The 23,924-nt window shown below is 34.1% G+C and overlaps 3 protein-coding genes across 3 annotated transcripts; 1 reads left to right on the top strand and 2 right to left on the bottom strand.

Annotated features, from left to right (window-relative positions):
• Positions 1 to 4,041: 4,041 nt before the first annotated feature.
• Positions 4,042 to 5,399, bottom strand: LOC140037702 (uncharacterized). The gene is made up of 2 exons (XM_072082665.1): positions 4,937 to 5,399; positions 4,042 to 4,849 (listed from the first exon to the last, which is right to left on the bottom strand). Exons 1-2 carry the CDS (start codon positions 5,240 to 5,242, stop codon positions 4,154 to 4,156), a joined length of 1,002 nt encoding a protein of 333 aa, XP_071938766.1. The 5' UTR covers positions 5,243 to 5,399; the 3' UTR covers positions 4,042 to 4,153.
• On the bottom strand, positions 5,247 to 6,608 carry LOC113735871 (serine/threonine-protein phosphatase 7 long form homolog). Its single transcript, XM_027262845.1, has 4 exons — positions 5,841 to 6,608; positions 5,665 to 5,753; positions 5,480 to 5,567; positions 5,247 to 5,297 (listed from the first exon to the last, which is right to left on the bottom strand). Exons 1-4 carry the CDS (start codon positions 6,606 to 6,608, stop codon positions 5,247 to 5,249), a joined length of 996 nt encoding a protein of 331 aa, XP_027118646.1.
• A 9,611-nt stretch (positions 6,609 to 16,219) lies between these two features.
• Positions 16,220 to 17,092, top strand: LOC113735870 (polygalacturonase-1 non-catalytic subunit beta). The gene has a single exon (XM_027262844.2). The coding sequence runs from the start codon at positions 16,220 to 16,222 to the stop codon at positions 17,090 to 17,092; it is 873 nt and encodes a 290-aa protein (XP_027118645.2).
• Positions 17,093 to 23,924: the final 6,832 nt, after the last annotated feature.

Genomic DNA, 23,924 nt, shown 5'->3' with positions numbered 1-23,924 from the left:
CTATAAACTGAATGATAGTAAGTACCACACCGATTCGGGTGGGAGGTACCTCTCGAGTCGTCTCAGTACCCTAGACCTCTGAACGATAGTAAGTACCACACCGATCCGGGTGGGAGGTACCTCTCGAATCGTCTCAGAACCCTAAAACACTCTAAGTCGATTGTAGCGATATCTCATCGACCTCTGAACGATAGTAAGTACCACACCGATTTGGGTGGGAGGTACCTCTCGAATCGTCTCAAAAACATACATGGAATATGTGAAGTGCTACGAATTCAATTACCTACCCGGAGGATGGGGTGTCGTCACGAGAAGGTATTAAAATTGAATTTGGGCAAAGTAAGAAATCATTAGCTCCGGAGAGCTTCTGCATCCTATTTAAGGGTGTTTATTATAAATTGTGAAATTTCTTGAATGTTATAGTTTTCACTATTGTGTAAGTGCTATTATTATTGAATTACTTGTCTTGCATGTTTTCTTGGCTTCACTTGATTAGAATTATGGATGTATTTGTTTAGAATTTGATTTTGGAATCTGTGTATTTTGGGAATGTAAAGTAACTGGGTAGATTATGATATAAGACTTGAACGTTTATGGAGAAATTGACCTTCCTTTATCTTTCCGATTTTAGTATCGATTGGTTATTATTGAGTGTAAATTTAATTAGTACCAAATCCTGGTGAGAGTTAGGCAGGTGTCCCGCCGATACCCTTGGGTTCGCCATTGGGAGAAGTGGAGGCGTCACAGGCAACCCAACGATTTCTTGTTTTTAGTAGTTTTTAGTTGTTTAACTAGTGTTTTTGTGTGTTTTATAGGTGACAATGGCAAGGGTTCATGCAAATTATTTCAAATGCAAAAAAGTTTATAAGGAGTGGAGACCGATGTAAAAAAGGGAAGTTTAACCTTAATTTTTTAGTTTACAATGCTTAATTTCATGATATGAGGTTAAGTCAGTCTTTTGCATGAAGTTGAAGTGCATTCAAGTGTTTAAATGTGTTCATAACCTATTTGCACTCTTTTGAGCCATTTGAGCACCATCACGTGCATTGGAAGTGTCAAGGGGACTATTTGATCTAAGAATCTCAACCCTCAAATTGTATTCTACATATTTTTAATTTGTTTTGAGGTTTTGAGATTCATGTTTAAGTCACTTTTCATGTGCGTGAAGTGTTGAATTGTTAAAAATTTCATTGTAGAGCACGAATTGGAAAGTGTGTTTCAAATTGGGGTCAAACTGAAAATTGCAGAAACTTCTGCAATAAGTGCAGAATCAATGGATATGAGGCCTCGGATCTACTTTTGCAATCAGAGAAAAATTTGAGTTTTTTGATCCAAGCTCACTCATTATGATCCAACCTCGGATCTTTTCAAAAACAAATGCTCAGATCACTTTTCCTTATTCTTCCCTTTCTTCCTCCTTCATTTTGTACTTGAGGGGACTTGATCATTGATGACAAAATGTAAAAATGGAGCTTATTTTGTTCATGATGATGAGCTTATTTGTGAAATTAGCTTTATTTTGTTTTGGATACTAATGCATATACTTGATTAGCAAAGATTAGCTCATTTCATGTTTTTATCCCGTGAACATTGTATGGTTCCACATGCTTGATCCTTGTCCCTTTTCCCTTGATTAGCATGCTTACTTCTTGGAAGTTTTAGTTTTTTTTTTCTTGAGTTTGCCATTTGAAGTGGTGCATTAATTAAACCCTCCTTTCTTTGCAAATAAGGTTGGAAGTTCATTGCTTGGCCATGGATTTGGATAGCACAAGTTTATTAGGGGAGTACTACTTTCTCTTACTTTTGTTATTTTTTCTTTCTCACATTGAGGACAATGTGAAGTTTAAGTGTGGGGGAGGGAAATGTTTGAACTTGCATTCTAATACCACGTGATGATATTTTGTGGATTTAAATGCTTAAAAATGTTGGAATTGTGTTTGAAATACTTGCCATGTGGATAATTTTCTTGAAATTGGGTTTGTTGGCAGGGAGTTTCATCCATTTATAAGGGTAAACTCTGTCCAAATTTTTCTAAAATCTTTTCCAATATTTCACTATGGCCAAAAAATTCTTCAAATTTTTGCACTTTTATTTAAAAAGGGCGGGCCAAATTGTTCCAACTTTAAATGTCTAATTATTCCACTTTTGGAAACTTTATATATATTTTGGAAGATTTAATTCTCATTTGACTTGGAAATGATTATTATGCAATTAGAATTTTTGCATTTTAGAAAATATATCTAGTAAAGTGAGGAGAATTATGTCTATAATTTTACATGTTTAATATGATTTCTCCTCTTTACTTAATTTTGTAAGTAAGTGATTGATATAGTCAATAAAAGCTATACTTTTTCTTTGATTATTCTTGCATATTTATTAAGAGGGAATATCTATTTATTGTCTTTTACTTTTGAAAAAGAAAAACAAAAAAAAAAGAATAAGAGTAATTTTTGTTCTATTCCAATGATTCACATACCCAGTAACCGGGTTCGGTATTTACAAATGTCGACATTTGCGTAAGGGGTACTTGAATTAAGAGTATGCATAGCAATTTAAAGAAATGAAATGTTGAGTAATCGGAGTTCTTCACCTAAAAGTGTCGATCTTCGCGTCAAAAGACGTTTTCACTATTTAAGTAAGATATCCGGCCGTAAATCCGTCTTAGCTAAACATTTTGAGAAAAGAGATGATTTTGGGAGGAGGAAAGGTATAAATTGACTATATGACTTGCTTATTTGTGAAATTAGGTTAGGGTGAAAGATTAAGTTTAACTTGTTGAATTTAGGGCATAATTATCTTTCCTTTACTTGATATTATAAGTATTGAGTGTAAATTGAACAAGTGCATGATGATTGTTTACCAAGTTATGAGGAATTTAATGAGTAAATTCCCAAAAAGTGTGACTTTTTAAACTAACTTCCCAAAGGGTGGTGTTTTTTTAGTATCTTCCCAAAGGATGAAAAACGCATCCAGGGAATGCGTTTTTATAAATAAAAATGCAATTGTCAAATGCGTTATTTTATTTTTCATCAATTTATTTTAATATGAAAAAATTGGTCAAATAACGCATTATTAGAATGCGTTTTTTGATCTCACCATAAAACGCATTTCGGAAATGCGTTATTTTATAATAAAACGCATTAGATGAATGCGTTGTTTGTTTACAATATGTACCACTTTTTTTCATTTCTTCATTCTGGACTTCGATTATGTAAGGTTTTTGTTTTAAATATTATCTTATTATTTTATCGAAGTTATTATTAATTTAGCTCACTAATGGAAGTCAAGATCCAAAAAAATTGTTATTTCATAGTTGTTATTAATTTAGTTGGTAGAGATTTCATTTCAGGTTTGCAAAAGGCTTAAAGGTTTTGAACTTTGGATTTTACATATGTATACACTAATTTTGTATCTCAAATGTTGGTAGTAAAATTCAAAAAGTATTATAATAATATTATTACGAAAGGAAAACTAGTAGGTTTTGTATTTAATATAAATTAAATACGTGAAAGTAAAAAAAAGAAATTACCCACTTTTTACCAACTCTTTATGGGTTTCTTCGATTAGTTGAATAAAGTACTAGCTATGGGGGCAGGCATTTTACTCTGAATCATATAATTTATGTTAAATATATAAATGTTTGTAAGTAAAATTTAAAAAGTGTTATACTAATATTTTTATGAAAGGAAAACTAGTATGTTTTGTATTTAACATAAATTAAATATTTGAAAGTTAAAACAAAATTAAATTGCCCATGACATACCAGTTCTTTATGAAAAACTTGTAGGTTTTATATTTAACGTAAATTAATTGCGCGAAAGTAACACTCGTAGGTAATTTAATTAGTTTAATCAGTTACTTAATTTGTTGACAAGAAACAAGTTTCTTTTGCAAAATTTGGCCATTAGGTTTCTCCAAATAATTAGGGTATAAAGGTAAATTTTCACAATCTTTTGTTAGCAATGAGCTCCAATTTCCTTCTAAGGGAGGGCAGTGCTTAATTTATATCACCTGTTAAGCAAACACTTGCATATTCAAATATGTCATAAGATGATATAATATCACATCTAATTTCATATACTAAATTTACTTGGTTTTCAATCCAAATTCTCTTATACAATAAGAATTCTTATAACAAGACAAGTACAATAAATCATTTGAGAATGCCTCCAGAGTAACACAACTTTTGCCTTCTGACTCTTTTAGATGGTGGCCGCAAGGGTAGATGCTGATTTTTACCACGACCTTTACAAGTGTCACGCTTATTTCGATCAACATGTTCTTGTGTTTGATGTTGCAAATCAAACTCCAGATGTGTCTGATCATGCTTATCACTTTGCACATGCGTCAGATCATGTTCACCAGCTTGTGCATGTGTTGTATCAGCTTCTGTATGTTCATCCCCTTGACCTTGATCGAGATTGATTTCAGAAGTCCGATCACATGTCTGATTGAACTCATTAGCTGTTTCCTCATTTCCCACGTCTCTAGTCTCTTGATTCAACATATGATCTCCTACAAACTCATCCTGACTTAAAATCTGATTTTGTACACTGTTTTGATCAGTTTGGACGTGTTTTCGCCTTCGTCCCCCTCTATGGATTCTTTGTGAACCTTCTTGTGTGGCTCTTCGAACACGTGCCCGTGGAACTACATGTTGCAACTCTTCATCCATTGAGAGCGGCATTATTGGATTCAATGGTAGGAGTTTCAATCTCATCTCACATCCAATGGCACGCATAGTTGATTGGCACATATCCCGAATATCAGTGAGAGCAGGAACAGAGATGGCCTCAGCATGTGGTAATGCTTCAAGTGATCTATAATAGACACGATGCAATGTATCTACCTGAAATGTTATCAAAATAAATTCTAATGCTGCCAATACAAAACTTTAAACAAAGTAGTCAATTAAAAATATCTAAATAATGGTTACCATCATCTCATTAGCTGGTGCAATACCCTGATAACCAGCTGGTAATAGTGGTCTCAATGATGGGTTGCCAATAAGCAATCTTGTACGCTGCTTATACCAAGTCATATACTCTAAGCTAGCCTCACCAGGAACCTCCTCGAGTTCACCTTCTTGTATACTTGAAGCTCGATCCATCCACATTTGGATGTGGCGGTAGTGTTTAAGGGTCCAATCTGTATTTCGTCTACCTCGACGATCCACTTGATGCAAACTCCAATCCGTGTCACATGGTGCCGGAATATGCTGAACAAATCCAAATTGTCGCATACACCTATCTGGTAGGTGTAGCTCTACTATATCCCAACAAATAAGTGCAGTTCGACTACGCCACAATTCAGAACTAGCCAAACAACACTGAGGCAATGTCTCTAAAATGTGTTGAGGATATGGTTGCCATACAAACTATGAATAACAAAATGGAAAATTACAAAATAAACTAAAAAAATTTGGTTGTAACTTGCAATTTACCATGATACATGAAATATGCATGAAATAAATACTTACATGATCATCTCTCAAGCTATCTAGTTGATCTCGATATACAACTAATACATGCATTGCTACTCTAGAAAGGTTAAAATCGACATTCCACCTACAGAATAATCAACAATACACCGTCATTGTTACGGTAATGTATCTAAATTATATACCTAATATATCCTAACACTAATAGGCAGATACAAACTAACCTTGCACCATAAGGACTCTCAGCTGGCAACTCCATTTTAGGCACTGGCCTATCTGGACATAAGGTAGGAAATCGTTCCCATGTCCAAAGCTAAAACAAAAATTAGGATATTTAACAAGAATAGGTCATAATTGTTAGAAACCAAAAAAAAAATTCAAAGAGTTTTAGTGAAAATACCTGTAAAAGAACCAATGGTCCAGCAATCTCTTGTGAGGTACAAAGAGTAGCTCTACATAGTCCACGATATAAAAAAGCAAGAACTGCACTCCCCCAACTATATGTTCGAGTAACAGTAAAATCTCTTAGAAATGACAAATACATTAGGCTGACCATGTTGCCAGATTTATCTGAAAACAGGTGACCACCAATAAGCTGTAAAATACGCATCCTAGCATGACATCTAATATCATCATCTGATGCATCACTAGGAAGTCTGACAGCTAAGGGAGCATCTAAACAACCCAATAATAGTTTCCCTCCCTTAATATCATCTGTTTTAGGTCGAAATCCTAACAAGTCCTCACAAATCGGCAACCAATCCTCTGATTTTCGATGTGTGTCCACACCTATAACAGGCTGTCCGTCAATAGGAAGCCCCCATAATATCCCTATATCTTGTAAAGTGACGGTAGCTTCACCAATAGGAAGATGAAATGAGTGAGTTTCAGTTCGCCAACGCTCAACCAAAGCTGTGACAAGTGCGTGGTCGAGTTGTATTTGACCTGTGCGCACAACACCACCAAAGCCAGCTTCATCAATATACCTTTGCACCCTAGGATCGAATGGAATTCCTCTCCAAAATTCACCGTCATGTCTCCGAACTTGTAATGGCCTATAGTGTCCAGCACCTATCCAAATATCTGTGGATCGATGGTGGGGTTGGCGCGTCAATACATCTCCAATAATAGGACCAGGAACAAATGCAACTAATTGTTCATTATCCATATGTCCTAAAATCCAAAAAAAAAAGATAATATTATTAGAAAATAACACTTGAAGGATTTAATTTCAAACATACAAATCAATGATTGATTAGAAGTCAATGTTAGACCCTCTAATGAAAGAATACCAAAATCCAATTATGACTCTGTAGAACTATGATTGATTATAAGATAGCCTTGACTGATTAGAAGACAACCTTGGACAATTTTTCCTATTATGACCCGGAAGGTGGCAGGTTCGACATCTAGGAGCATCATCTTCTCGCTCATCCATCTCATTGTGAATACGTGCTGTAGATGTGCGTCCTTGATGTGGTGGACGCATACGAGTCATATCTCCTACTAATGAAAATGGTTGACCAGGCCAATAATCCTCATGTTGTATAGGATGAAATTGCCCACTACACGTCTTTAAATACAAGTTCTTGTGGTACTCCTGGCCCACAAGTGTAATAGGATTAATGCTCATCATACGACATGCAAGCATAGCATGGGAGCATGGGATGCGAGTGATCATCCATTTACCACACGTGCACGATCTTTCTTTCATACATACCGTTTGTGTGTTTCCTCCTTTTCCAGATTCATCTATGTGTGTCAATATATTGAAAATGCCATCACTTAAAGAGAATTGCACAGCACTATGTTTTCTGCCTTTAATTTCAGCCTCTCGATATATCTTCCATGGCCTTTTTGGAAGTGGATGTTGACAATGTAGAGCATCCTCCTTCTTATCTTGAAACATCTTAACTATTCGAGTGAATACTAGTTCAACGGCAGCTCTAATAGGCAGATTACGAACACCTTTGATTGCATTGTTGAAACTCTCAGAAATATTAGTTGTCAACATTCCATGTCGGTACCCCCCATCATAAGCTAAGGTCCATAGCTCTTCTTTCCCTATTTCTCTTAGATATTTAGCAGCTTTTGCATCAATCCTCTCAATTTCTGCCATTATCTTGGTGAACTTGCGCTTTTGAGGGGTAGAACCAGCATCCCAACACAATTTCTTTAGATGCGTGTTATGAAACTTTGTGTTAAAGTTACTCCTAACATGTCGCAAGCAAAGTCGATGAACTGCATATGGCGGTTGCCAAAGCCTCTGCAATCTAATTGCATTTAATATTCCTTTATGACGATCAGAAATCAAGCAAACTTGTCTTTCTTTAAGAACATGTTGACGAAGAAGACGCAAGAACCAATTCCAGCTTTCATTGGTCTCTTCATCCACATAAGCATATGCCAAAGGAAAAATTTGATTGTTTGCATCTTGTCCGACTGCAAGTAGCAACTTAGCCTTGTATGGAGTGTGAAGAAATGTTCCATCCACACTAATTACAGATCGGCATGACAAAAAACCATCAATTGCTGGCTTGAAAGCCCAGAACATATAGCCAAATGTCTTCAAAATTTCTGAACTGCACGGGTGGTGTTCCCAAACAACAATAGTACCAGGATTATAATATACCATAGCTGCCATGAACCTAGGTAGTTTTGTGAATGAGGTTGGCCAATCACCAAAGACCATTTCAATAGCTTTACATCGAGCAATCCATGCCTTCTTGTATGACACATCATAATGCAAAGTTTTTTTAACATGAGTTTGAACTTGCTTGACACTAGCAAGTGCATTTTCTTTAATAAAATGCACAATTCTGCGAGCAATGATCCTCGATTGAAGATGCCTATGATCATTTGTTGATGCCGTTGAAGTACAAGTATGGTCTGGAATCAACTTAGTAACTTCCCAAGTTTTATGTGTAGCTTTCAAACAAGCTCTAAGTTGCCATTTGCAGCCTTCATCAGATTTTAAACATTTTACTTTCCATGCTGTACTTCGACTCTCTTGAACTTGAAACTCGCGGCATTGCTCCATAGACCAAAGTCGGACTGCCATCATCAATTGCTCTTTGTCACTGAATCGCATATGCTTGCGAATACCAACACTATTTTCACTCCAAAAGTCTATCCTTGTAGGAGATCCCCTACCAGTGACAACAAATTTGTCAAGATCTCCAATATCTAAATAAAAAGGCATTCCGGGTGGATTGTAAGCAGGTAATTCAGGACTAAAAGTAACATTATTACTAGTATGACCATTATCCTCCCCAAAAGTGCATTGTTCATTTTCAACCTCGACATTGCAATCACTGTCTTCATCAGACTGCCCTTGTTCAGCATCAATGAAAGCATCATCTCTAGACGGCAAAGATGCTTCATTCTGGACTAAGTTATGAATCACATCAGTTATCCCAAGTGCATTTCCAATTTCAGCCCCAACAATAGGTTCTTCAGCTGCTAAAATGGTTCTCATAGTTCCAATTTCTTCTCTATTATGATCCAATTGAAATAAACTAGAACAGCCAACATCATCTTCTAGTACATGCACCTGTCTTTGTTGGTTAGCACTCGCAGTTTCATTATGTTCTGTATATTCGAGTGCATTCCGTGACACTAAAGGAGTAGGTAATGATGATTGGATGGGTTTCAATGAAGGTGACATACTACTCATTGCACGAAAAATGATATCATTATTTGAAGATGGCAACCATTGTGCACCATGCTTATCTTTAAGAAAAGATTGAGTGCATGAAGTTGTAGGTGCAGGTAATATCGGAGATTCAACATCTTGTGTCAGCAAATTTACATATGGAGCCATTTCCTTACTGGTGAAGATGTTATTGCCCTCCTGACAATTGACAACTGATTCTCGTACAATGTATAGATGAACCATAGTATTTGGGTACTCAGCTGCTAAAGAAAATATCAAATCCATTCCCTCTTCGTTCATTATTAGTAATGGGCAAAATTTGAAACCCCACGGTCCATGATCAGGATATTTGCAGATGAGCTTCAAATCTATAGTTATTGTATCCACTCCAATATATGAGTGTATATTACTTAGTAAGTCTCCAAATCTTATCCTGTGGTTGATTGTAACTATCTTGCCAATTGGGCCTATAAATCCCAAATCAGGATAATATTGGATATGACCATCCCAATATAAAGCAAGTTTCAATGGATGTTGAAGATCCATTAAAACATATGCTAACAAGCCTTCAAATGCAATGTAAACTACAGTCAATTCATCTCGAATGTTGAAAAATACTATAAATAAAAAGTATATTTTAAAACCAGTCATATCTTGTAAATGTAGGTAACTCCTAAACTTCTAAACTGTCCACAGGTATTACGTTCTATACTGTGAAAGAATCTTTCAAAAATAAAAGTCTATAGTAGTCTCTTATTTCTTTTCATTTTGACATGACCACACATTAATTTAGATTAATATCTATAGTGCCAACATTCATATTCGCCAATAACCAGTAAAGAATAAGAAAATATTTCAAGAACGACCTAACAATAACTGAAAGAGAGTAGACATACATGTATCAAAAGTGTTGAATGTAATATGCTGCTACGTTTTGTATCTAAACTCTTGCATGTATCTAAGTCTTGAGAATTTAAAAAAAGCACACAAGAACGCACACAACACATGCAGTGGGTGGCTCAGAAGGCAAGTTGTTGGACTGATTAACAAAATCCCCTGCTCCTCTTCTAACAAAATCATGGTTCAGACCAGTTAAATTGACATTAAGTACATTCTTACAAGTAAACTGAGAGAAAGTTAGATATCTTCAAATAAATTAACTGAATGCTAACTACACTGACATGTAAAAAAAAAAAAGAAAATTCGAAAACAAGGTGAAAAATATATCTCCTGCTTCAGTTTTGAAGTAATCTCCAGCAAAGTGTACAAGGTGTGGAGTCTAATTTAGCATCTTGACATAATCATCTCATATTATGGTCTGTTGGGGATATCTTTTCCCAAATCTTTTACTTTTCGTCTGCTGGGGTTTGCTGGATTGCTTAATTCCTTTGTATTCTATAATTCATTATTGTGCAAGAGATTATGGATCAATACATTTTTGAATCTAAGTGATGCATTACTGGGTGATGTAAAAAATTTATGAATTCAAGTAGTAATAGATCCGGATTTTAGAAGTTTAATTCATGATGCATTAGTTGATGGCACGTACTTTGTCTTTTTCTATAAATGTACGGGATGCATATTGCTCTATACTATTTTGATTGCTTCACCCTTCTTATTGGTTTCAAGAACAACAGGAAGCAAAAATTCCAACCTTGGAAGCTCAACATATAAAAGTATACTAGTAGAAGAAATGTCATAAACACACGGAAGCCATTTATATTTCAACCAAAAATAGTGTATGAAAAAAAAAGAAAAAGAAATTCAGCACTCACTTTGAAGAGAATGAATACTCTGGCAACAATTTATCCTTTGAATCTGCAAAAAAATAAACTTACTTTAAGTTTGAGGGAAAAAAAAAATTTCAGCACTTACTTGAGAGGGAAAAAGAAAGAAAGAAAGAAACCTGAGAGTAGATGATCTGTAGAATTTGAGAAAATTCCAGAATCTCTTTGTCTAATACTCTCGCCCTTTGTAGGGTATCTTCCTCTGTCAATAAACCCCAAAGAATCATCTCAGGTTTGCTTTTTGCTCTTTAAAATAATTAAATGCATCCATTACATAAACCCTAAATTTGGGATTTTAAGTATTACCTGATAATATGCCTAATTAGCTCAGCAGTCTCCCAATCACCACCCTTGCTCTTACGTTGGCTGCGAATGTGGGATAAGATGTAAGAAAAAATTGAATGGGTGGTGCGTTTTGTTTGGCGCCTGAAGAAGTTAGGGTAGAAAAAGAGAGGGATTGAGGGGAAATTAGTTTTTAGACCCCTTATGAAGTACCGGGGAGTAGAACAGGCTTCTTAGATATGCTAAACAACTCATTTAGCAAATGCGTTTTTTTATTAATAAACGTATTTCAGAAATGGGTTTTAAGGACCAAAAACGCATTCATCCTATGAGACTTTTTAAAATCAGGCATTCTAATAATGCGTTATTTAACCAATTTTTTTATATTAAAATAAATTGATGAAAATTGAAATAACGCATTTGACAATTGCGATTTTATTTATAAAAACGCATTTCCTGGATGCGTTTTTCATCCTTTGGGAAGATACTAAAAAATCACCACCCTTTGGGAAGTTAGTTTAAAAAGTCACACTTTTTGGGAATGTACTCCATATAGTGTTTCACCTCTTGAATCATTGTTGTCGGAGATGTGTTGATTGCTTGAGGACAAGCAATAATTCAAGTGTGGGGGAGTTTGATAAGTGCATATTTTGAGTGTTTTAAGTGTGTTTTATTATTTAGTTTTGGTGTGTTTTAACAACTTTATAGCTAATTAACTAAGATTCTAGTGAAAATATGCATTTAGGGGTTTAAGTGTTAAAAATTGCATTCCTATGATTTTTTGTGGTGAAAACTTCATATTTTTGTAGGTTTAATGATTCAATCATCAAATGACATAAATTGAGAAGAGAATTGGATGATTGATGATGGTTTTAAGTGATAAAAAGAGAATATGAAGTACAAGAGATGAAATGCAATCAAGTTCTAAAGAAAAGGAGTTTCACAGCTTTGACACCTTGTGGTATTTTGGCAATATCTTGAGCGACAATGATCGGATTGAAGTGATTCTTATATCATTTTGAAGCCAAGAGATATATCTACATTTGGTACGAAAACATTGAAGTCCAGTTCGTTGGTTTTCATAGTCAAAAAGTCGAAATACTGAAGTACATTTTCTATGGTCGAAGGTGAAACAAGTTTCTGACCAATCAAGGGTAATTTGGTCATTTATCAGTCCACAGAGCTCCAAACTAGATGATTCTTGATGCATTGGAAATTTAACTCAAAGAACTACAACTTTCATGTTTTACATAAGAACTATTTCAGCCTCTAACATCGAGAAAATATCAGTTGAAATGGATCAAAAACAAAGCAAGCGATCCGAACCCGGATCCAATATGATCCGAGTCCTCATCTAATCTTCTGGACAAGTGGATCCGAGACCAGAGGATCCGAGCTCGGATCCACTGTAGCAGGCCTCGGATCCCAATGAACAGTGAAGGTAAAAAAACGAAGAAAAATGCGATCCGAGGGGTAATTTGAGCGATCCAAGCTCGGATCTAGCCCTCGGATCACTACTTTCGGCTTACCAACTTGTGTTCTGTTCACACAAGCTTTTTGACCAACCTTTCCTGCAAGATTATCGGTGGAAACAGCCCAAGACAGCTGCAAAAGAAGCTTTACAACTCCATTTTAGCTTGTTTATGGGTTCAATACATGATTAAACACTTGTCCATTACAAGAAATTCCTCTATAAATATAAGTCTTGAACAACATTTTCATAACTTTGGGAGGCTAGAGAAACTCCACAAAAATGTAGCTCTCACTAGTTTTTCTTAGTTCAATTAGTTTAGTAGTTGAGTATAGAGTAGTATAGTTCATCCTACTTGTTTATTAGTTAGGCAAAGATGAAGATGGAGATGAAGAAGGCAAGGGAAGAGCTCATGTGACAGGGGTTACTTTTCTTTCCAACTCTTTATCTTTTGTACTTGATTCTAAGTTTAGTTAATATACAAGTTCTGGATTTTGTGTTTATGATGTGTCTTTAAAGTTTATGCCTTGGGTTTGGTTGAACTTCCAATGATTGTTAGTATTTATTATTTGGCTATTTGGTTGCTAGTATTTGAGCACGTTATTTAACACTTTAACTCTTTAAATCATGATTAATCTGGTACCATTAATCTTGATTATCTAAGGTATTGTTTCTGCAATAAAAATTAGATTCAACACTGGTTCAAGAGGTGTTAAACATAGATAGTACACTCACGAGAGTAGAGGTGCACTTATATGGTTTTGGTGATTAATTTCATGTAATTTCATTGAAGCAATGAACTTGTAACTAATTTCATAACCATGAGAATATGTATGGATTAGTTATGAGTATAATTGATTCACTACGAAAGTAGAATTCAAATGCATAAGGAAATTACACCATAGCTAGCCTAGATAGTAGTACTCAATGATCCAAAAGTCACACTTGCATGAATAGTTAGGGATACCACAACCCAAGGAGCTTCCATTTGTTATTTTCTTGTATAAGTTCAGCAGGTTTTACTTATTATAATTCATTGATAGTTTAAATAATATAGAAACTTTAGTAGTGTCGGTAATTGCAATCTTTCTTGTGGGATCGATTCTTAATACCCTATACTCGCTCACGATTAGTATACTTGCGATAAATCGCGTGTCGGGTATTTAGAAGTTTATAAATGTAAAATTTGATTATGAATGAATTAAATTGATATGTATATTCCGTGCACGTCATACAAAATAAAATTGACAGTTAATTACCATCTCCATTATTGATTACAGAGTACTTGCTCACGTGACTGATGTGATGTCTTTAGAGTTATTAGAAAATCATTAGTTTCTTATACCAAAGTTAAACATCGTTTCATTGGAGTTATTGTGGTCTCGGCTTGTCGCTCGATTGAGTGGCTTGAAATGAACTTGATCTAAACTCAGATGCTAGTGGACGTAACAACTAGATCAAAAGTCAAACCTATTAAATTCTCAAATGCTAATGGGTTTGGAAAGGAAAATCTAAACCCAAATTCTACCCGGCATTGGTATCCTGTAGTTATCCATTAGTATCTCTGTAATGAGTAGGACTAGCATCATAGACGTCTGTAAAGTTGAAACTTACTGACACTTTGCTCAGTGTTTATTGTTTCCGGTGAGGGGTACGAGCGATCATTCTAAATCTGAACTGTCGACGGTCAAATTTTGACAAAAAAATATATATATGGTTCAAATCACTAGATGTACATCGATTTTCACAACGTGTGTGGATCCATAAAATTTTGTACTAAAGTTACATGTTATGCAAAAAAAGTTACTTCGTATGTAATTAAAGTTACGCGCTATTAAAAATGATCAAAATTGTCTGGAATGGTTGCACCTGCAACCGTTCCTGCCCCGTCCATTGTTTCCCCTATTTTATGCTTTTTTATTGTTTTGATTGATTTTTCCTCAAATTTATCATCAAAGATCTCGAAATTACCCCTATACTTTGTAAACCTCCAAAATCTAAATTTTAACCATTCCGTTTCAATCACTAGATTCGTGGAACATAATCTAGTGGTCCACCAGTTTCCAGTTAAACATATAAACTCCGTTTGGATTAGCTGTTTTTAGGGTTATTTTTGAAAAATTTTGCTGTAATAGAGTTTTTAGAGTATATTTTAAAATATTTTTAGCAAATATTTTGAGATATTCAAGAGTGGAAGAATTTCTAAAATATATAATTTTTGAAAAACACTCACATCCAACTTAATTTCATCTTTTAATGCCTCTCTGAATAGGCCGCGAACCAAGTAATAGCACTTCCATTTTCCTCCTACAATATGCACATAAAAATCATAAACTTAACAACTAAACGATACTAGGTTAAAAACAAGAAAAAAGTTGGAATACAAAGACAACGTATTATTATCCAACAACATGCGCAAATTAAGAACCAAAATCATAAAGTTACATAGACTAATTCTATTTTTATTTCCTTCAGAAAAAAAAATTTCAATGACATCCGACCTCCAAGGTAATATATGGTTGGAATTTCACTTACAAAATGTAATTACATTGGACCCATTAATTAATCGATTTTGGATTACATAAAACCAAACTCATCCCATGTACATAATTTTCAAAACACCTGGGTTTGGTTGTGCTTAAGTCTGAAAATTTGGGTTCAAATCGATTCACATGCTTACTTTCATGCAATATTGCAGTTTCAACCGATATCGATTAAAACTTAGTCATACATATATTTTACAGGACTCACAAACAGCAGCCTTTTTTCTCATTTTCCATTTGGTCAAATTTGATAAAATGGCAGTGAAGAAACCCTTGAGATACATTTGTGATAGTGTATTTTGCACTCTGAAAGTAATAGAATTTCCGTACTAATTACCTTGAAGAGTATGTTATACGAGATATAATCAAATCAACAATATTTCATGTTTTCCACTTTTTCGCAATTGCTTCATTATTGATTTTAATCTTTGGAGACCAATTTTGATCATCAATTACATCTTGTTAAGGACAAAACTGAGCATATAACAAGAAAGTCACAGGAGTCAATCAAGACAAATAGGAACACGGATCGATCGATACTAACATGCCAAACACCATGCCTCTAGGAAAAATACTCAATTAAAAGGCTATATCACAAATAAAGCTTACTACACAATAAACTCAAATTTCCTCATTAGTTTTGTTTGAGAGAGACAAAACGACTTCAACTTGCCATTGATATAATAACTAATGTCCCATAGGTTTTCGTCCTTTTTTCAACATGGCATGTGATCTAATGTCCTTTCTTAAATATGACAAAAGGTGGTCCAAATTCAATACTAGTATATCTCATTGTTGTAGACTCTCTATTATTGGGAATATATTATTTTCTTCGAGTATAAATATTATGCTAGCTGAATCCTTTTCCCTCGAGCTATTCTCAGCTAAGAAAACATGGCTAAATTTTCCTTTACATCTTCCTTGATCTTTACCTTCCTTTTCCTAGCTCTTGATTCAACTCCTGTGACAATTGCATCGTTTGCTTCCACATCTGCTGCCTCCAATCAGCTCAACTTTTGGTCTAAAAATGTACTCAATAATATGCCTGAATCAGTTTTGTCAAAATTATCACCGCTGTCTAAGCGTGATTCTGATTATTTTGCTTCTTTAGTATCCAAACAATCACTCTCTTCTGATCATGCCAAATTTTGCTCCATGGCTAATTTGGCTTGTTCAGTTTTGCCTGGAAAGTTTCATAAACTTGATGATGGATACAACAGCGGATACGGCGGCCGCACATTTCATGCCGATGAGGCTGACCCCAACTCTTTCTTTAGGCTGTCAATCCTGGAACCAGGGAATAGAGTTCACCTCCCAAATTTGAATAATCAAATTCCTCGTCGCTCTTTTCTTCCTTCTCAAATTGCATCAAAGATATCCACTAGCTCTAATGATCTCCAGAAAATGTTTCCTGAGTCTTTTACTTCTCCTGCAACAAAAGAAGCCATTGAAACTAGCCTTCTGTACTGTAGTTCACCAGCTCTAAAAGGGGAGATTAAGGGCTGCCCAAAATCACTAGAAGACATGATAGAATTCTCAAAGAAAGTTTTAGGTGTAAAACAGTTGGTTGCATTAACTTCCAAAAGTACAAAAGGGTCAGGAAAAGAGCTAATAATTGGAAACATAAAGCAATTTGATGCTGAAAAAGTTGTCTCATGTCATGAAGTTTTCTTCCCATTTGCAGCCTACTTTTGCCATTTGATCTCCTCAACTCATCTTTATGCCGTTGATTTGGTGGAACCCGAAACAAGAGCTCCTGTTAATAAAATCCTTGCAATATGTCACATGGATACATCATCGTTCTCAGCGGATCATGTGGCCTTCAAGATTCTTAAAGCCTCTCCTGGACAAACCGAGGCATGCCACTGGTTTTCAAAAATTGATCTTGCTTGGCTTGCTAATGCGGAGATCTAGTAGGATGTAGGATTTGTGGCTGTGTTGGAATATGATTGCTCTTGAATTGCCTTATATAGTTTCCTTGCATGGTTTCTTAATTTAAGTTTCGTATGTAATCAAAGCTATGTCATGTAGCCTATCATCTAAATGAAAGTGTTTCACTCCTTATCTTAATGTTTTATTCTCCCAGTCCTAGTCCCCACATTTTTTGGGGTTAAAACGGAAGACAATAGGCAACAACTAGTTGCGCATAAAAGCTAAGGGACTTTGCCAAATTGCTGAATAATCTCTAAAACTTCAAATGAGCAGCATTTCAACAATTCAGTCCATAAGATTCTATATAAATCATAGTTACGTTACGCAAAAATGTGAATCGTATAAGATATCTGATTCCAACGCAGCATACCTTTTTTGAACATGGAAGCTAAAGTGGCTGGCATTATTGATTGAGGCAGAAAGAGAGAATTTGAGAGGGGTGGTAGCGATAACGGCATATGAAGATAGTGTTACCTGGTACTTGACGTTTCTTGCCGACATCAAATTCATAAAATTACTTTTATAACTTTTTATGTTTCTATAATCACCAAATAATAATTAAGACACAAAAGTTTTTTTTTTGGATAAAGACCAAAAACCCTACACCATAAAGGTTGATGTACAAATATCTAACCGAGGAATAAGTCAAAATTTTAAATTAGGTGTTATAAATAGTAAAGGGCAATACACTAGTTGACATATTATTTATTTACCAATTAATAAACAATAAAAACTTATGGTTCACAGTTTGACAAAGTATTGGACAGGATAAGTGTTGACAACTAATTACGGCTAACATAATTCAAATGTTGGTTACAAGTACAACGATTAGAATAGGATTAATGGTGCCATACATGTATGTATTGCTTATAACGTACATACAAGTTGTTGGTCAACTAAATTTTATTTATTTTTTGTTGAACGTTCAATTAATATTGAGTGTATTTGGATAGGAGATTATTTGGGATAATTTTTTGGAAAAAAATATCGTGACACTTTTTTTGTATGTTGTATGTGAGACAAAAAAATAATTGAGAAATAATTTGCTATCAAGTACACTCTTTGTTATCATCAACAAAAGAATGATGTGTATATGCACACATGCTCGCGTCAAAGAAAAAAATTTGCAAAAATAATTTGAGTTAATTTATATATAGTTACAATGTATATATTATTACATATAGATACATATCATATAGAAAAAATTTGGAATTCAAATTCAAATACAGCATACATGGCATGCATCTATGTTTGACAGTGTATGCATTGTCAGTATATAGAATATTAATCTAAATAATTTTGTCAATCTGACAGTAACGAGATGGGTCAAATATTAAATGTAAATCTATCTATACCTATTGTAGATTTAAAAAGTTTATTACTATACACCATAACAAAGTCAAGGGGATTATGTGTCTAAATGTTAGAGTTTGGAGTGCAAAATGAATATGGTTTTAAGCTTGGGGTACTAAATGACACTTGATTTGCTGGATAACAGGTGCATATGGTGCTTGTTAATTTTTTTTAATAATGTTACAATTGGACAAAAATGAAACAATCTGAAAATTTAGAATGCAATATGCCCAAAAATGGTGGGTGTAAAATGAGAATAAGTCATAACTTAGGGCACAAAATGAAATTAGTCCAAGGATATACGCTTCGTATGTAATGAATGCTTTCTTTGTTCTCCTTGGGGACGGGGATCACAAAATTCACAACACAAGTTTCATTCCAGATAAGTTTGCTGTTGGAGCAACTGAGTTAGAAGATGCTGTAAAAAAAATTACATAATGGTGTAATTAAATTAAAATAAAAGTTAAAATCACCATCTTACTTCGAAGTGGAGTAAAACGGGACTTGTAATGCCCGGACTCCGTTTTCCTTGCTAACATGGTACCAATAAGCAAATCCAAAGCCAAATGAATTCACTATTCGCGCAAGATGCAGGAGTGAGGTGCCTGTGTTTTCAACTATCATTAAAGTTTTTTTTTTTTTGGGACATAGATTTTCAAAGAATATAACGGATTCATGATTTTCTACAAATTGAATGTTCATGTGAATTTGAATAGATTGAGTAAAGCAAGGTAAAGAGTAATGTACAGGAAAACTTGGCATGTACTAGACACGAGAAAGCATGCACTAAAATTTTTTACCTCGCAATGCAAATGTTGAATGCTTTGAATCAGATATTCGAGCTCCGCTGAGCTGTTCGGGGGTTTCGCTTAGATACCGCATCCATTTTAGTTAGGGTCTCGATTTTTGGACCTATTTTTGGGTCCAGTCCGTTTTGGTTATTTGGTTGTATATATATACCTTATATCTATTCTGTACAATATATCTGATACATTCCGAACCCTAATAAAAATCTGATTTCCCCCAAATTTGTTCCTGCTTGTTCTTGTTTGTTCTTCCGTTCCGCTGCATCTGTTTTAACAGCAAATATGGGAACATGAACGATTAAATTATGAGAGAGAAATTATCTATGTCAAACGCCTATCTGCAGCCGCTTTATTAACCAATGGGATAGTCTACCACGTTTTCAAGCCTTTATATATACCTGCTGCAATTAGAGGTGTCAAAATGGGTGACTTGGACGGATTTGGCTTGAGTAAAATCGGTAATGGGTATAAGTGAGTCAACCCATTTATACTCATCCAATTAGATGGGTATAAATGGGTAAGTTAAAAAATGAATTGGGTAACCCAATTACCAATTTATAACCCATTTATTTTAATTTTTTATAAACTCATTTAAATTCATTTTTGCAAACTAAGTTATCAATTTATACCGCTTTTTGTATCCATCATTAGTTTTAAATATTTACTTGTAATGCTCAATAAGTCTAATTACCAATTTTTTTCCATTTATACTTTATGAAGCAAAACTACATATTATTTAATAATTGAATAATAAGAATATAAAAATTTGAACTAAGTACTATAAAAGTTAATATAAAACTTAAACCAAAAATTTTGAATCCTTAACATTATTTTCATATATAAATTTAAAATTTCATTTTAGAAAGATAAGAAAAGAGCCTAAAATTTATCATAAACTGGTTACGTTGAAAAATGAGCAAGTTAACAAACTAAGATAAAATAAAATAATAAGATAAAACCAACAAATAATAATAATAATGAAACAAAAGTAGTTAACATCATGACAAAATAAAAATTTTGAAAAAAAAAATGGGTGGGGAAGAGAAGAGATTTGGGGGAAGAGAATTCTAAATTGGTTAATTGGATTTGATGGGTTACCCAATAATACCCATTTAATAAATGGGTATTATTGGGTAACCCATTTATACCCATATACAAAAATTTAAGATACCTATACCCATTCATACATGGGCGAATATGGGTAAATTTAGTTAAGTGGGTTGGTTTACCACCTATACATGCAATTAAGAATTTGAGAAAATGAAAACAAATGGTATGTAACTTTACCATTTAAGAGAAAAAAAACACTTTACCATTATTCAAGGATGTTTAAAGGCAAACTTTTCGCTCAGTTTGAATCCACAAACAAGCATAAGCATATATACACAAGTGTAGCAAAAAGTCACCAAAATTAAGTATCTCAATAATGAAATAAGAAGATGGAATTATTAAGGATGAAATTTCTTAAAAAGGAATTCCATAACATAAAGTAACAAACAATTAAGAACAAAAAGACGAAAGTTGTAGATTGAAAAAAGAAACAAATATAAGAAAAAAGTGCAAAAATGGAAAAACAAAAGGGAAAAACGGTTCTAAGGGCATGCAATTAAATAACAAGAACTATACAATAATTGCACATTCATCGAACACACGCAATTCAGCCCAAAAAAGTAATTTCATCCAATTACCAAGCTTTCATAAGTTATATCAAGTGTTGTGAGCCAAGTTCAATATCTGTAAAATCCTAATACTAACCACAAATTATGCGATTGAAATTCAAATATGTGCTTGACTAAAACTCATTTTTATATAATATATACTAGGAAAGAAAAGCCCGAGAGGGCATGAGTAAGGTGCCTGTATTTCCATCTATGAATGAATTTTTTTAAAATAACTTTTTAGATAATATAATGTCTTCATCATTTTCTGCAAAAGCATTTCTATGTGAATTTGAATAGATTAAGTAAAATAAGGTAAATGGTAATGGGCAAAGAAACTTGGTATGTAGTAGATAGGAATGGGTGTGTACTTAATTTTGTTAACTCTCGACGCAAATATAACAACATGAATGATTAAATTATAAGCAAGAAAATATCTATTTTATTCCTGTCTAGAGAAAATTTTCCCTACATTTGGAGCTCTACTGCAGCCTCGTTATTAACTTGATGAACGTGGGATATACATATAAAAATTAGATCAATGCACAATCAAAATTTTCATTTATAAAATTTTAAATACCTTATACACAATTTTTTGCAAGTATTGTGATTGAGTATAGAATATTAAAGGTCGAACATACAAGGAATAATGGACAAATATTGGCTCTACTAAAACTTTTCTATTATTTAGACTATCAAAAGTACAAAAAATTAAATCTACACTATAACAAACAACAAAATTAGTAAAAATAATGGCAGAAAGTTCCTAGGATCATATAATGCCAAACTACTCTTACAAGTGAATTTACCAATTAATTGAATGTTATTATCTTGATTAAATATGGTATAATTTTTTTATATATATGTGAAATCTACTCTTGTAGTGAATCAACTATATTTATAACTAATCCATACCTACTCTTGTAGTTATGAAATTAGTTACAAGTTTATTACCTCTATGAAATTACATGAAATAAATCACTAAAACCACAAAAGTGCACTTCTACTTTCATAAATGTACTACTCCCTACATCTAACACTTCCTTGAACTGGTGTTAAATTCTAATTCTCCTTACAAACTTAATACCTTAACATTATCACCATTAATGGCCTATTCTTTTTTTCAGCAAATCCCATACATGAGGATGGTATGTAAGCCCAAATTTTATTATAGAAAATCAAATAATACAATGAAAGGTACTAAGCCTAACCTCAAGGATACATGCCCAAAAAAACAAAGAACCTGCAGGAACCACCAACAAAGCCTTTATTTTTTACTTCTACGAAAACCGGGAAAGCCAAGCCTATCTAATGTAATATCTCCTCTAATTCGGAGATATTTTCGTTTTCTTTTTTTTTTTCCTTTCTTTCCTCTCTTCTTCTTCTTCCTTCCCCCTTCCCTTTTCTCTCCCCGCCGGAACAACAGACATTGCCTTCTCTCTTTTTTTTTTCCCTTTCTCTTCTCCCTCTCCCTCTCCCAATCTTCCCCTCCCCCTCCCCCTCCCCCTTCACTCTCCCTCTCTACTACCCTTTCCCCTTCTACTTTAACCTATCTATCAAAGATAAAATGCACTCTCCTTCTCTCTCTCTCTCTCTCTCTCTCCATCGTCACCTCACTAGGCCCTAGTCCCTGCGTCCATTTTTCCACTGGATAGAGAGATCTAGAGAGCAATAGTAGCAGTAGCTGTAGAAGGTAGATTCCTCCTCTTAGACCAAACCAATCGACATCTCTCTCCCACTCCCTCTTGCCTTACTCTCTTTTATTTGCCATTTTCCTAAGAAAATCGAAAGTGCATCGCAACTAAAGTACATTGATATAGACAAACGATTCAACGAAATTGGATTTGGGAATTATTGCTTCCTAGGAATCTCTAGGATACAAGGAAGACATGGCAATTGGAAGGTTTCTGTTGGCACGAAGAATCCCTGTGCACACAGCGAAGCATCTAACACATAAAAAATATGTGGGAAGAGGAGGAGAACAAACACTCTAATAATTTATTTAGTTCAAAACAAATATTAAGTCGTAGCCTTTCGCACACGACAACTTACAAATCTCAACTATGAGATTTTCTCTCAAGTCTAATCTCTAGACTCAACTCAACTCTCCACTTCACATCTCTTTACCAAATAACCTACTAGACTAGTAGTATTTATAGGTTCTAAAACTTTCTAAAATAAATATAATTGTAAACCAAAACTTATTTGGAAACTGACTCGAGATTTCCTAATCTAATATGAAAACTAAACAAATAATATACCAAAACGTATTAGGAAACTAACACTAAAATAGCTTGGTTTAATTTCCTTCATTGCCTCCCTTAAACTAAGCTCTTAATGTTGTCATCTCCATTGCCATCACGGGCTTGAATCTCCATGAAGAACTCCGTCACTATATAGATGATATGGAGTTCCAACTTGTAATTGATGTCCAATTTCATCTTTGCCCGTGGTAGTGGACAAAACTTGAACTTCTCAAACAACCTCTGGACTTGATCACTCTTGTCAAAAAATTCAAACACTTTCACCCATACTCCATTCGATACTCCATAATTTAATTCATCCATGTCACCAAGAAAATCTCCCAAAACTAGAAAATCATAGTTGACGCTACCAGTGTTTTTAGCATCACTATGTTTTTCTTTTACTTTTTTTTTTTCCACACTAACAACTGCATCAACTTTAGCAGTATCACAATTTTCAATTAATTGGTCCACCTCACAATTGACCTCACCAAGTCCACTTGATTTTTTTTCTTCAAAAAATTCATCAACTTCGATAATGTCAACTATTTCTCTATCATCATGATCTTCAATCACATCATTAATTTGATCAATGATTTCACTTTCTTTCTCAACCACTTGCGAAATTTCTTCTTCAATCACAATTTCTTCATTTTCATGTGTATCCACAATTGTTACAACTTCTTCTTTCTTTGCCTCATCAAAAACTTCTTTTTCTTCTTCCTCATCACAAATTTCTTCTTCACCATGATCA

The sequence above is a fragment of the Coffea arabica genome, chromosome 3c, assembly GCF_036785885.1.
Source record: "Coffea arabica cultivar ET-39 chromosome 3c, Coffea Arabica ET-39 HiFi, whole genome shotgun sequence".
Taxonomy (NCBI): domain Eukaryota; kingdom Viridiplantae; phylum Streptophyta; class Magnoliopsida; order Gentianales; family Rubiaceae; genus Coffea; species Coffea arabica.
Note: the sequence above shows the minus strand (reverse complement) of the source record. Positions and strands in the feature narration are given on the sequence as shown.

What these genes read in the sequence shown, in the direction of transcription:
- LOC113735870 (XM_027262844.2), top strand. Translation starts at nt 16,220, where the DNA reads ATGCCTGAATCAGTTTTGTCAAAATTATCACCGCTGTCTAAGCGTGAT.
- LOC113735871 (XM_027262845.1), bottom strand. Translation starts at nt 6,608, where the DNA reads ATGGATAATGAACAATTAGTTGCATTTGTTCCTGGTCCTATTATTGGA. An exon ending in GACCATTGGTTCTTTTACAG is followed by an intron (nt 5,754 to 5,840) that starts GTATTTTCACTA and finishes TTTTTGTTTTAG; the next exon opens with CTTTGGACATGGGAACGATT. An exon ending in ATAGCTTGAGAGATGATCAT is followed by an intron (nt 5,298 to 5,479) that starts GTAAGTATTTAT and finishes ATTGTGGCGTAG; the next exon opens with TCGAACTGCACTTATTTGTT.
- LOC140037702 (XM_072082665.1), bottom strand. Translation starts at nt 5,242, where the DNA reads ATGCGACAATTTGGATTTGTTCAGCATATTCCGGCACCATGTGACACG. An exon ending in CACCAGCTAATGAGATGATG is followed by an intron (nt 4,850 to 4,936) that starts GTAACCATTATT and finishes ATAACATTTCAG; the next exon opens with GTAGATACATTGCATCGTGT.